General features: G+C 39.9%; 2 protein-coding genes across 8 annotated transcripts in view; both read right to left on the bottom strand.

The window, feature by feature from the left end:
• Nucleotides 1–1055: 1055 nt before the first annotated feature.
• On the bottom strand, nt 1056–3578 carry hoxb2a (homeobox B2a). Of its 2 annotated transcripts, none has more exons than XM_028454615.1 (2): nt 2876–3578; nt 1056–1873 (listed from the first exon to the last, which is right to left on the bottom strand). In XM_028454615.1, exons 1-2 carry the CDS (start codon nt 3363–3365, stop codon nt 1110–1112), a joined length of 1254 nt encoding a protein of 417 aa, XP_028310416.1. In that variant the 5' UTR covers nt 3366–3578; the 3' UTR covers nt 1056–1109. The 2 variants fall into 2 exon arrangements, with proteins under 2 accessions (XP_028310416.1, XP_028310417.1); XM_028454616.1 differs by having other exon boundaries at nt 1056–1870; nt 2876–3575.
• Nucleotides 3579–9870: 6292 nt separating this feature from the next.
• Nucleotides 9871–13969, bottom strand: part of hoxb3a (homeobox B3a) — a 54737-nt gene continuing 50638 nt past the window's right edge. For 5 of the 6 annotated variants that reach the window (XM_028454609.1, XM_028454608.1, XM_028454612.1 and 2 more), the window contains exon 3: nt 9871–13470. In XM_028454609.1, the coding sequence (XP_028310410.1) occupies nt 12599–13470 (872 nt within the window). In that variant the 3' untranslated portion in view covers nt 9871–12598. The remainder of the gene's footprint in view (nt 13471–13969) is intronic. The other variant, XM_028454613.1, reaches the window with a different exon arrangement.

Below are 13969 nucleotides of genomic sequence, written 5' to 3'. Positions count from 1 at the left end.
TGGAGGAGGAGCAGTGTGTTACTGGTGTGTTACTGGGAATGACACACACACACACACACACACACACACACACACACTGCTGCTTACTCACTGCTAGCTTGTCAATCTAAAGAAATTGTAGCCGGATAAAGCCTACTGAGGTGTCAGTGGCACAATAATCCTGGATCACTGTGTGTGTGTTATTATGATCTGTGTATTTAAATTTTACACTGAAAGGCAACGATCCAGTTTAACCAGAAACAAAATCCACACATTCCAGCATTATATGATCATTCAAAAATACACAACATAATTAATATAGATACAAATAATAAACATGGATTCAGCCATGAGGTAGTCAGGATTTTAACCTATTTTATAGACATGTTATAATCTTGATATATATAGCTAGGCCTATTCTAGCTATAATAAATAGTAACAATTAAAAAAAAAAAAAAAAAATCACAAATTAGAAATCAGACTTACATGTTGTAAATGTTTACGTTTTTATTTCCATAATCATCATTTTTTTTCACTATGAAAATATATGTACAATAAATAATTTGGATTTTCACTACTAAAGGATTTTAATAAATAAACAAAAGCCTCGGATGTCGCCGAGCTTTCACTTTTCATCTCCGACAGAAACAATCAAGTCTTCACATTTTATTTCCTTAAAAAAACGGTTCACTCAGATTCCGTAAATATTTCCTGAGAGGTCTCACGAATCTATAATAAAAAATAAAAATAAAGACTAATAATAATCCCCTTCTTTCAGGCCGTCGAGTCGTTTTGTTTTTTAACTGTCTCCAATAATGTTTAAAATATCGAAATGAAGTCGATCTCTTATTTCTAAAGTATTTTACAATTTTCAAATGAAAATGGAAAATTAAAAAAAAAAAAAAAATCTGCAACTAATTTATTAAAAGACGTGTGTGTGTGTGTGTGTGTGTGTGTGTGTGTGTGTGTGTGTGTGTGTGTGTGTGTGTGTGTGTGTGTGTGTGTGTGTGTGTGTGTGTGTGTGTGTGTGTGTGTGTGTGTGTGTGTGTGTGTGTGTGTGTGTGTGTGTGTGTGTGTGTGAGGTTTTTTTTTTTTTTTAACGCACACTCCCGCTTCCCCGTCATCGTTTCTCAGAAACTGAGATGCTGGAGGTCGATGGTGCAAAGTGTGCTTGTGAAAAAGTCAAAATCCTCCTCCGAGAAATCCACGGGGCTGTCCAGGGAGCTCTGCAGGCTGGGGGACAGACACGCGTCCCCGGTGAATAGGTTCAGGTCCTGGAGCGCAGCGGACGAACAGGAGGTAGACACGGCAGTAGAAGGAGCGGAGGAAGAAGAGGAGGATGAGGAAGAGGAGGATGAAGAAGAGGATGAGGAAAGCTCCTGCTGCTCACACACGGACACCTCACAGCCTCCAGGCTCGCTCTGCAGCGAGGGGCGATGCGGAGAGGCCCGTGGAACGCCTCCGTCCTGCGGTAGAGTTGGTGCTTTGTCCCCGCTGTCAGCAGCGTAGGAGGCCGAAGATGGATGAGCGTTCCTGCACTCCCGCTCAGCCGCTGTGTCCCCGCTGCCAGAGGCTTCCAGTGGCGGGCTTGAGTACGGGGAGGACACGTCGGCCCCTTCGAGCGGCTCGAATCCTCCCGGGTCTACAGATTCGTGCATGCCCGGTCCTCCGCCTCCTTCCCGGGGGTGCGTGGTCTGACGCTTGTGCTTCATGCGGCGGTTCTGGAACCAAACTTTAACCTGGCGCTCGGTCAGATCCAGCAGAGCCGCAATCTCCACCCTCCGAGGCCGGCATAGATATTTATTGAAGTGGAACTCTTTCTCCAGCTCCAGCAGCTGCGTGTTGGTGTAGGCGGTGCGCAGGCGACGGGCCCCGGCTCCCCCGTCCAAGTCTGCTTCAATACACACACAAGAAACACAAACACATCAATAAATTAATACATATTAAACTTTATCGACTAATGCATTTAATCTTTATGTAATCTGCAGCCTACAATTTACTTACACAGACACACACATCATTTCCCTGGCCTTCATTTCTTGTTCAAATAAAACAGCACTCGTCTTTCATTTCAAAATTACAACTTCCATTTACACTGAAGCAACATCCGAATATAGAACATTTAAAAATGTCAATAGTCGTGAAAAAGTGCATCCAGGCAGGAGAAGCTGAAAAAAAAACTACAAAGAGATACTGTGATGGTTTGGAAGCTGCAGTGATCATATACATATTTTATTTAGGCAATAAATCATAGCATATGTTGGTGTGAAACGAAAATAATAGTTGTATCAAACACTACTAAAGTAACCGAATGGCAACAATTACAATAGATGTTTTAAATACATCCAGGGAAAAAAGAAAAATAATGCTTTTGTATTTTTCTTATTATTTTTTTTTAGCTAAAGCTGAGAATTTTATTTATTTTAAAGATGATGAAAGCATGTGAAGTTTGTTCCTTTGTGACTTATCCTTTTCCCAACCCCCACCTACTTTGTCCACTTACCATTATTTTTCCACATTCATCCAAAATGGCGGACAGCTTTTTTTTTTTTTTTTTGGTACGACTTTCTGATATTGATGCTGCTGCAGTTTTATCCTATAGGCCACCATTTAAAAAAAATGTATCCATGGGGTGCAAGTCAAAAATAAATAACCTTTGAATGGGATTCGTACATGTGTATTTTAGAAAACGTCATCCAACTACAATAAACGCGTTTCCCTTTTAAAGAGTGGGATTAAGCCAGTGAATAAAGACTGCAGAGTAATGCATTGTCTCCTCCTGCAGCATCTGTAAATCGTTATCTTTCTCTTTATTCATGCATTAGTTATAGGTTACATTGATATGTAACATTAAAGGCATATACTGTGCGTAAAAACCTCAGCCAAACATACCGACCTGTAGGTGACTCGTTCCCGGCTGAAGGGTACCCAGAGGCGGTGTGCGATGGGGAGGACGATGCGGGGGGCGCGATGGATCCACCGCCCCCGGTGTTAATCCTCGCTTTGGAGCATCTTTTAGAGGATTTCTTCTCCTTCATCCAGGGGAACTCTTTAGCCAGAGCTCCTGCTGGAACCTTCTTGCCTGGGGAGGACGCGTGCCCGGGCGGGTAGCAGGGCTGCTGATGCTGAGTCTGGGGGCCATTATTATGTGGTGCGGCAGAGGCTCCTCGGTTCTCCTGGATCCTACTAACGGCTGATCTCGGCTGGCTGGCTGTGCAGGGGCTGAGGCTGAGGATGGCGTGCTCGAATGGAGGCGGAATTACTGTCGACTCCTTGATTGATGAAGTTTGAAATGACTCCAGGACGGCGGGGAAGGACGTCAGGCACTCAGCGAGGGACGGCTGGCTGTTTATAAAACCGATCTCCCTCTCGAATTCAAAATTCATCGCTCCCTACAAAAAAATCAAGTTACCCCCGAAACGGCGAGATGTCCAAAAACAAGCTATTACCTCACACACACAAAAAAAAACACACACGCACGAAACAAGTGTGCGCGCGCGCCCCCTGCATGCACGCTTGTGTGTCTATGGCTTCTTACCCAGAATAAAGCAAAAACGCACACGCATGAATGCCCCCGTCTGCAATGCGTGACTATACAATAATTGTGTATATTGGTAATATTAGCAGTGCGTGGGGACCTGGGTAGGCTAAACTGAACAACTATGGGATGAAATTGCAGCCAATTCCTGGTCATGTGACCATGCATGTCCAATCGGTGTTTGGGGCCTGGCGACTCTGATGGGAGGCAGTATTCATATTTTTTTTTTTTTTTTTTTTTTTGCTTTAATTCATAAGGCAAAGCGGGCTTATTTCTTAGCATTTCTGTCATTGTTTTTTTTTTTTTTTTTTTTGAAAGAATGGGTTTGAGTGGAGATCCTGACGCTTTCGGTGGCCATATGTGCGTGTGGGCGGATTCTCTGTGGTGATGGAGGCTGAACAATGGAGCATCTCGTAAACATCTCTGTCTTGGTGGTTTTGTCACAGCAGCAAACATTAGATGTCTTTTCCAGGAAACCCCGAGATCTCGAAGATGGGCCTGACGCATAATGGTGTAAAAACTGTAATCACGGGTAATACGACTTTTTCCAGATTAAACATGTTTAATGGGAACAGCTGCAGTGTGCGTAAAAATAGCCTGTAATATCCAATGTGCGCAATGGGGCCCGTGCGTCTTTTCATAGTGGTGTGCGTGTTGTTTACCCTCACTGAGAGGCTGGGTTCACTGGGAGGTCGCTCCTTACAGCTGGACAAATCAAACCAGCACATTCCCGTTTCTCCTTTCATTCCTAACAGCAGCAGCAGTGCGAGAAGTGAAGGAGAGAACACAGAGTAACATTAAATCATCCAACGGGTAAATTCTTCATAAAAATCAAGAACTAGCGAAGGATATTTAAGGAGGCCCAACGGTTCCCCGGGGGGTGGTGATCAATCTTTGGCGCTCTGCAAAAAGGCTGACAGGGGCCCCTTTTTGCCCCTTAATAACACACAAAACATCCTCTCTCTATCTCCCTCCATTTGGCTTCAGACTTACAGGGATTTTATTTATATTTTGGGTGTATTTTGCACGTAAATCCCCGCACACACAAAAGATGCACATTCAGCTTGTTGAAGAAAAGGGCAGTATTTTTTTTATTTTTAAAGTGTTCTTTCCTTCTCCCCCTCTCTCTGCTGTTTAGCGTCACCATTGGACTCTGAGGAGAAAAGGCAGAAATGTGTGTGGGAGTGAAAAGCATTGAGTGGAACAGAAAAGCCCGGGCTGTGTGTAGGCCGAGGCTGCGACACACACATTCACACACAAACACACACTCACAAGCTGCTGACTGAGCTGAAGCAGCAACTGCACGGCTGCCTCCTGTGTTCTCATTTCTTTTAAAACCTTTTTTTTTTTTTAAGATCTTTTCATTTTTAACGACGATATTGTTCATCGGGATTATGCATGCACGGATTTAACCTTTATGTATTTATTTATTTAAATTAAAATTCAGGTAGGGTGAGAATGAAATGTTTCTTAATTTTTTGGTAAACGAGTGATTGTGACTTGATCCTATCAAACTAACAAACATTTAGAACATTCGGCTGCTGTTTTCAAACTGTGGATTTAGTTCTTGTTGCTGCACATATTTTCAAAGGTGAAAGTAACGGAGAACAAGTACTCACGTTACTGAGTTGTTTAATGGGTACTTGTACTTTTTTGAGTGTATTTCTGAATCACACATTTTACTTGTACTTAACGTTTTAAACGAAGTAAAGTAAATAATTACATTTCTACATTCAACCGTTGAGGAAATAATTTTTTTGTTTTAAAATGATTAACAGACATTGTGAAACTTGAAACATAAAATGACGACAATCAAATGCATCTTTCTGACATTTGCATTTCAACATAAAGAAAAGGCAACAGTAGGATTGCAATTTACAGCATCGTGTGTATGTATATATATATATATATATATATATATATATATATATAATTTTCATAAATTAAGTTTCAATTGTGTGCAAGATTTGGTCTCTTCCTTTATACATGAGATTTTTACTGTATGCAAGGGAACCGTGGCAAAATTTATTACAAATAATAAACGTGGATGAAAGTAACTAGGAACTTTTACTTTGAGTACTATTTAATTGAGCTACTTTTTACTTGTACTTGAGTACAATTTCTACCAAGTAACAGTACTTTCTTTGAGCAGGATATATTACTACTCTTTACCTCTGCATATTTTAGGGGGGAAAAGGGAAAGAACAGGATTTGTCATAATATCCGAGGTTTAGTGAACAGTGCGTGCACCTGCCTGTGCGCGCACACTCGACTCTCAGACGAGACCTTTCCTTGTGTTTTTATGAGGCAATAAATTAGATCCAATCTCTGCTTTAGTGCTGTTTTTATAGTCTGTTAGTCCAACGGAGATGTAAAAGGAAGCACTGCCATTATTTATGGAAGTTTGATTTATCTCCTAAGTTTTATGCCGCACTCGAGCCCTCGAGCGCTGTAACGGCTGCAGTAAGAGCGCGAGGGGACGGCACGGACCACGTGACCCCACCGAATCGTTGCCCTCGGGGTTTACTTGGCCATAAACAATAACTAGTGGCATTCTGTAGCAACCAGCAAAAGGCGCGAATACTGTCTGCAAAAACGATTACATGTTTTAAATAAGATATGTAGCTGCTTTGAGGTATTGAGAGATTATAATACTTAGCAAACTTCATATTTTCTTAAAATTTGGACGTAATGCTACCAAATAAGCATCTGGGTGTTTTGCTCCAAAAACTGTAGTTGCCTTGCAATCTAATGTTACTTCATTATAGAAGTTACATCATTTGTTACAAAAATCGTGAAGGAGTTTTATACAATAAGTAACAATTGAGTCACTCTTACCAACTAAAGCAGACATAAGCAACTGGCGGCCTGTGGGCCACATGTGGCCCTCTGTCCAAATGTATGTGGCCCCCAAAGTACAAGCAAAACAGCTCCAAAAACACACAAAGAAACAGAAAAATACACAGAATGACAACAAAAGCATACAATATACACAAAACTGCAATAAAAAAAACCCAACAAAATGTCTAAAAAAAAAAACAAAGTTAGAGAAATACACAGAGCAACAAAATTACATAAAATTACTCCCAAAAAACACAAAAACATAAAATATTTACTAAACTAAAACAAAACAAGTGACTCCAAAAACGCAAAATGACAAAAAAAAAAATACAAAATGAAAACACACAAAGAACAGTCACTATACAAAACCACAATAAAAACTCACAAAATGTCACCAATAAACAACAAATTTATAGAAATATAAAAAAAGAACAACAAAACTACACACAAGACTACTACAATATACAGAAAATTCTTACGAAACAAAAAAAAACACACACACACACACACACACAAATGACTCCAAAAACAGAAATACAAAATGGCTCAAATGCACAAAAAATATATATAACTTCAAAGATGCATAAGGAAAAATATACGAAACGACAACAAAAATACACAAACTTACAATAAAAATATACAAAGATGACATTGTGGTCACGTGTTAATGCTCAAATTGGTCATTGATCCAAATGTTGACATGAATGTTTAACGTGTAGAAAATGCCGCCTCCAGGCATCAAACTTGTAATTTGGTCTCTTAAAAAGCTATTTAATGTTTGTAGGTGACATATGACCCCTGTGAATTTACAATAATTATGGTCTTAACGTTTAACTTTAAGGCATCTAAGGTAAAAAATAATCTACCTTAACATTTAAATTGTGCTTAAAATGCAGCACAATCACTCTTATTAGTCTTGCTTTAGTTGGAAATTGTTGCTCTTCGCAGAATTCTAGATGCGCTTTTTTAAAAACACGAGTCACTTCACATACACATCTTTAAGACACAGACATTGTTTTCATGTAACATAACATTTTATTTAAGAATTATTCATCAAACATCTCTCCAAACATTAAAAAAAAGAAGCTACAAAGGACAAAGAAAGTGTTTTTCTCCAAAAAGATTCATTCTTTTTCAAGCTAATAGTTTGTCTAAATTTCCACAAATATGCTGAGATCATCATTTCCCCAGCTTTGCCCTTTTTCCTGTACAGCCAAGACTTCTATGTACAAAACTATCATAGAACAGAAGAGCTACGATTGTTTTTTTTTCTAGAATACAAGAACTAAAAAAGGTTACCTCAGTACGATGGACAAGAAGAAACACAATGTTTTTTTTTTTCTTTCATAACAGGTAAATACAAAAAAAGTACAGCATTTATTGTAATATAAATACAGAAAAGATAAATAATAATGGTATTACAAAACAGAATATCTTTTAAAACCAGCTATAACAAATAAATATTCCTCTATGAATGTTCGCTTGAACACACATTGACCAAAGGCGCTTTGATTGGAGAGCCTCCCGTCTTCAAAATAAGTATTTCATATAATTTTTTTTCCCTTTAACAATCACAATGTAAACTCTAAGTGCAATATTGATGCCCAGATGTGAATAGGATTTGTGTGCGCACATTTTAAAGCCAATGTGATGAATTTAGTTTGTGAGCCATCAGAGAAGTTAGCGAAACACAAACCTTCACTGAAGGCCCGAAAAATTCACCCACCGTCTCCTTAACGTTGCACACACAGCATCTCCCATATCTGGGCGTTCATTTCAGTTCCATTTTATACCCTGTATCCACGTTAAAAGTCAAGGAGCAAAAAAAAAGCTCCTAAAGGAAAAGTTTGTCCACTGACGTGAGTGGACACGTCCAACATTTGGAGAGAAAAGGAGGAAGACAGACAGACTCGTACATGAATAAATAAATAAACAGTGTTTTTCTTCACTCTCACTTTACCCTGTGTCGCTGATGTGCCAAAATCAGAATATTTCAATGCCTATTCTGAGCATTTGTTGACAGCTGGAGTTACCTGGCTGCTTATTTCTGTCAATACTTATGCATGTGCATGTGCTTGCTTGTGTGTGTATGTGTGTGTTTTCATGTTGTTCTGCTGATTTAGCTTTAAGCTCGGAGCTGCTTAGACCCTGTTTAGAGTGGGACATGGGAAAGGGTGTATCTATGCTATTCCTACATTAGCGTGTAGCCTCCTTCAGATTCCATGTGCGGCTCCCACAGACAGGACATGTGGGGAGTGGTAATGATTGGGTGTGGTTTCTGAAGGAGCCAGATCATTGCTGAAGCTAAAGGCTAGCCTGTGGGTGGAGCCTCTGTCAGGGGAAGCCTGTGCTCAGTGTCAATGAATCACAGTTTTTCATTCACAAGCACTTCAATCACGCCTCTGTTCTTACAGGTGAGGAATAGTTCTCTATTAGCAATAACGCTCATGAACATTGATACTAATGCCATTGGCTTCGGCCTCCCAGGATTCAGAACCAGGAGGCTGGCAACAGAAGGCCAGAAAGTTGGGTTGCTACAACATGGTTCCCCCAGGCCTAAAGCTAATGGACACAAACATGTTTTATCAGATAAAGACAGTGTCGCCTCAATTATCAATAAATCCAAGATCAGTTTCTCAAAACAAAAAAGGTAAAATGTTGAAATTGCCACTTAAATGTTTGTTATAATCTCCACTGTAAATGCTCTCTTATTGACCTTGTCAGAAAAGTTTGGTGCATTGCATTGTGGGACGTGGAGTCCATAGACTGATGCATAGAAGTGTTTTTACTTCATTATTATTGTGATTTCTTGTTTTACCCAAAAACTCTGACAATTGACTTCCCAACACATTTCTGGTGTTTTCACTGAAAGTTGCAGCAGTCCCATAGATGGATAAATTAAAGTGTTTTTACATCATTACCTTCACTAAGGAGAAATGTTTTCACCAGGGTTCATCTGTCCGTCCATCTGTTAACGTGGATGTTTGTTAGCGGGAAATCTCAAAAACTGTGAATGGATTTAAGTGAAACTTGGTGAGCTGATAATATTGAGAGGAAGAACGAGTTCAAGTACTGTAGATACAACTAATCTGGGACATTTGGATGGCCTATCCTTTTCTGTTTGCTAACCCCAACCAGTTGAAGCGGATAGCTGCCACTTCAGAACCTGGTTCCACTGGAGATTTCTTCCCATTATCACTAAATGCTTGTTCATGTGGATCTTGTTGGGTTCTTTCTTACTAAGACCATGTGTTTTGTTAAGCGCTCTGAGGTGACTTTGTTGTGATTTGTGCTATATAAATAAAGTTGAGTTGAGTATCCAAAAGAAAGTATTGTGAGCAAGGATATTTCAAAAAGTTATCAACGGATTTAAATGACATGAGGTGAGCTGATGTAAATTTGCTGGAGGTTTTGCGCTCGAGTTTTTTTTCTTACTGTGATTTTTTGAGTTCCTTCGCCAAACAAGGAGGACAGACATTGGCTTGACTCCATTTTGTTCTAGTTTGTTCCCAGTATTCCCTGTGATATCACCTCATTCCAACACACATTACATTTTTTGGTATAAGACCCTAAATGAACATCCCCCACTATTTTACCAAAACTTTCATTGAAATCACTACAAATTTGTTGGGAAGTCACTTTTTCACAGTTTTTCAACGCAAACAGAAAAAATGTGTGCATTGCATTGTGTGATGTTGAGTCCCGTAGATGGAAACATAGAAGCGATTTTACTTCATTCTGATATCACGGGAAATACCGGGATAAAACTGGAATGAAAATAGTGTTGAGCCAATCACTGTCGTCAATGTCTAAAGAAGAAATGAAAGAAATCGTAGTGAGAATGAAGTGAAAACACTCCACATCCCACAATGCAATGCAGCCAACTTTTCCAACAATGTCAATGAGTGTTTACAGTGGAGATCAAAACAAACCTTTGAGCAGTAATTGCAACCGTTAACATTTTTTTTTCTTTTTTCGATTTATTGATCTGAAGCCTACACTAAGTCTTTGCCTGACAAATTTAAATTTGTCTCCAACAGCTGTAAATAAAGTTAATGGTGATTGCCTCTTCATTCATTTGATCTCTGATGTGAAGTCAAACTGGAATTAGTTTAAAACTCACAACTTTACAACTTGATTTAGAATGATATTCTGCATTTTTCAGACACTAAAAGGAAGATGTAGCACCCACTGGAGTTCCAGTACAACTGGTTATTGTTTCATCTTGTGACTACGTATAAACGCCCTACGAAATAAAGGGAGTAATAAATTAACTGCTGCCTTTGTGATTTTATTTGAATTTCATGAAACCATGACCACTTTAAGTGATAATACTTAAACCGTTCCTTGGTCACCATCTGTTGAATACTGATAATGGAATTCATTAGAGTATGAACATTGAAATTTGGCTTATGTTAATAAAAAATTTCAAGCTTCCTCTGTATTCTAATCCTTCCAAAACAAACAGTGAAGCCAGGATGTGTGTAGTGCTCTTCATCAAACGTCCGGGCACCTACTTAACTGCCCAATAAACCGGGAACTATTTCATTTACTAGGCAGGAGAGCTGTTTGCTAATGCGTGTCTGGGGGTGGTGGTGTGGGGGGGGGATTTTATTACCAAAGCACAATTATAAACTGAGTCCATTACAGCACTTTTTTCATTACATGCTTCAATAACAGCTGCCACGTGCACAAAGATGGTGGGGGACGGGAAGAGTCATAAAGGTATCTTTTTGAAAAGTCATTTGACAGTAAACTGTGTGTCTTTGTTTTAGATCACTTTTTTTTGTAACTGTACGCTTTCATTTATGCTTCAAACGAACAATCCAAATGAATGAATAAATGATCTGCGTGTTGTGACTCACATTCTGAACTTGTACAAACATGGTGTGAGGGCACCTAAAGGTGAATAAAAATACAAACTAAATATATATTTCATTATAAAGAATAAGCTAAAACTGGAAATTGAACAGAATATAGAATTAAAATGTTACCTTTAATTATGGTTGAAAAATTATAAATGAAAGAATACAGGTTATCCATTAAGGATAATGAGCAACTATCAAATTGTTCTATAATTTTTCACAACATTTTAGGTTCTATATTTTACAATAATCTTAAACTGGGTTTACACATGAAGATAATCAGGGTGTTTGTAGCAAATTCCAGATTATCGTCTGTTTTATCAGATGATCCTATCAGATGGTCCTATGATCTAATAAGGACCGGGGCCAAAAATTGTAACTATTAAACTTATTCAGTATTTACGACCTAAACTCCTCATGTGTGTGTGAGGAAAGAGGACAACTCCCGACTCATGACCCGTAATTTGTGCCGTGGAACGGAATGTAGCCAATCAGGAAGCAGCTGACTGAGAAACATGTAACGCTGCATTCAAGGAAACTCAAAACTCTTCATTTTCAAGTTGTGAAAACAGATCTTCGAGTTTAGCAGCAGCTCGTGGAAATATCTCAAAGATTGCTGACCGCTAGAATATTAGATTTTTTTCCCCAACTTTACCAAGTAGGAGCTCCGACTTCAGGTGGCGTTCAAGGTTATTTTTTCAAGTAGAAGATCAGAAAATCCTAAGTTCTAGGTTGCTTGTAACACAGCATTAGTTTAGATCTCATTTGATCAAGAAAGATTTCTGTCTTGGAGGAAGATCGGTTGGACAGAATAATTGTGTTTGAGCTCCAATATTACAACAAACAAGCACACAGTATGTCAGATTTCTTATCTTCCTGTGTGAGTCTGTAACAGATAAAATAATCACTTCAAATTTCTAAAACCCTGATGTCTGTACCCTGCTTTAAGGTCCTGAATTCTATTTGTTTTATTATCATTTCTGCATATTTCTTTTCTATTTAAACATCTTTCTTTACATTGTTTTACGGTGAGCACTAAAGCTGAGGAGTTCAATCAGAAGACAAAAAATCATTAGAAGATTGTAAAATTAATTACCCACAAAAAATGTTTTAATCGACATTCATCAACCCTTTCAAAACGCCTTCCAAAGAGGTTGTATAATTATCCATGATGTGGCTTTTGATCTCTATTGGGAGATTAACAACACTAATTGCTTTTCTTCTAAAATTGCGTGTAGGCAAAGGATAAACCATCTGAAAGCATGATGCTAATGTTCTGGCTCTATCAGTCCCATTGCAGTGATATGGTTCTAAGATGTGAGTCTGTGAATGTGCTTGCTTAGAGTAACGGTGGTTAACATCAGTACCAAACCTGCTACAGGTGAGTGAGCTTGGGTGCTTCCTGGATTCTGCCCTGAGTCGAGGTGTGGTGCGCCGACAGCTCTGTGTACGTCGGGTGTGTGGTTTGGTCACAGGGACCTGGGGGGCCCGATCCTCCAACATGGTGCTGGTTGGAGGCCGACATGGGCCCGGCCACGTTGTAGTCCATGGTTTGGTGGTGTGATGGCGTTGGACCGAGGTGGTTCAGGCCGTACATGGAGGCTCCTGAGCCAGACATGGGTTCAACATAGCTGCCACCTCCCACGTAGACTGGACTGGCCTCCATGCTGGTCTGGGTCCCATAGCCAGCACTGTTGGTTTGTACTAATCCATGGTGGGGATGAGGATCACCATAGTCTGGGTCTGGGCTTCCAAACTTCTGTGGAGGCGGGCAGCCCTTCATCGGCACGTTGGAATAGGCAGTGGACATGGAGTAAGAAACTCCCTGGTGAGACTTGCCAAACGATGGTGGAGATGGGGCGTCATAGGCTCCGCCCACTCCCACACTCCCCCCTCCCATTGGGTGCATTGAGTTAAGGAAGCTAGCAGAAGACTGCATGGACAGCGGCGGAGAGCAAGTTGGGGTCGGACCGCCGGAGCTGGAACTCAGGCCTTTGGACTTCTGGTCCTTCTTGTACTTCATGCGTCTGTTCTGAAACCAAATCTTGATCTGGCGCTCCGACAGGTTCAGCAGGTTGGCCATCTCCACGCGCCTTGGCCGACACAGATAGCGGTTGAAGTGGAACTCTTTCTCGAGCTCGACGAGCTGGCCGCTGGTATAAGCTGTGCGAGCACGTTTGGAAGATGCTGATGAGCCTCCGGTCGGACTCTTCTCTCCACCGCTGCTACTCTCGGCTCCTCCTGAGGCTGACGACACAAAGGAAAGGGTTCAGGATGAAACACAACAACTCAATTGAAATATGTGACAAAAAACAAAAACAATATCAAACTCATAATAATAAGACTGTTTCCTATTTAAAGTGCAAAAAGTGCTGCCCTGCAAATGGAACACAAACAATTAATTTAAAATGATTAATATCATGTCATCATGACATTCAAACAAAGATTCATCTCTGTCCATTAACTTTGAGTAACAGTCTACAAAGTAGAGCTATAGGCGATATGGACCAAAACTCGTATCTTGATATTTTTTCCCAAATGGCAATATACGAAATAAATTTTGATATTTTGAACTCTAAGGTCTTATACGAAAGAAAATTCTGTGTTAAATTTGCTGATGCAAAATTCCACACAGGCACATTTATTAACAAACAGCTGCACAATATGAGCCACTTTTGGCTTTTTCTCCTCTAAGGGACAGCATGTGTTAGTGAGTTCTGTAGTGTGGCTTGTTTAGGTGAAGGTC

Source organism: Gouania willdenowi, chromosome 8 (genome assembly GCF_900634775.1).
Source record: "Gouania willdenowi chromosome 8, fGouWil2.1, whole genome shotgun sequence".
Lineage (NCBI taxonomy): Eukaryota > Metazoa > Chordata > Actinopteri > Blenniiformes > Gobiesocidae > Gouania > Gouania willdenowi.
This window is presented reverse-complemented; position numbering and strand designations above follow the sequence as displayed.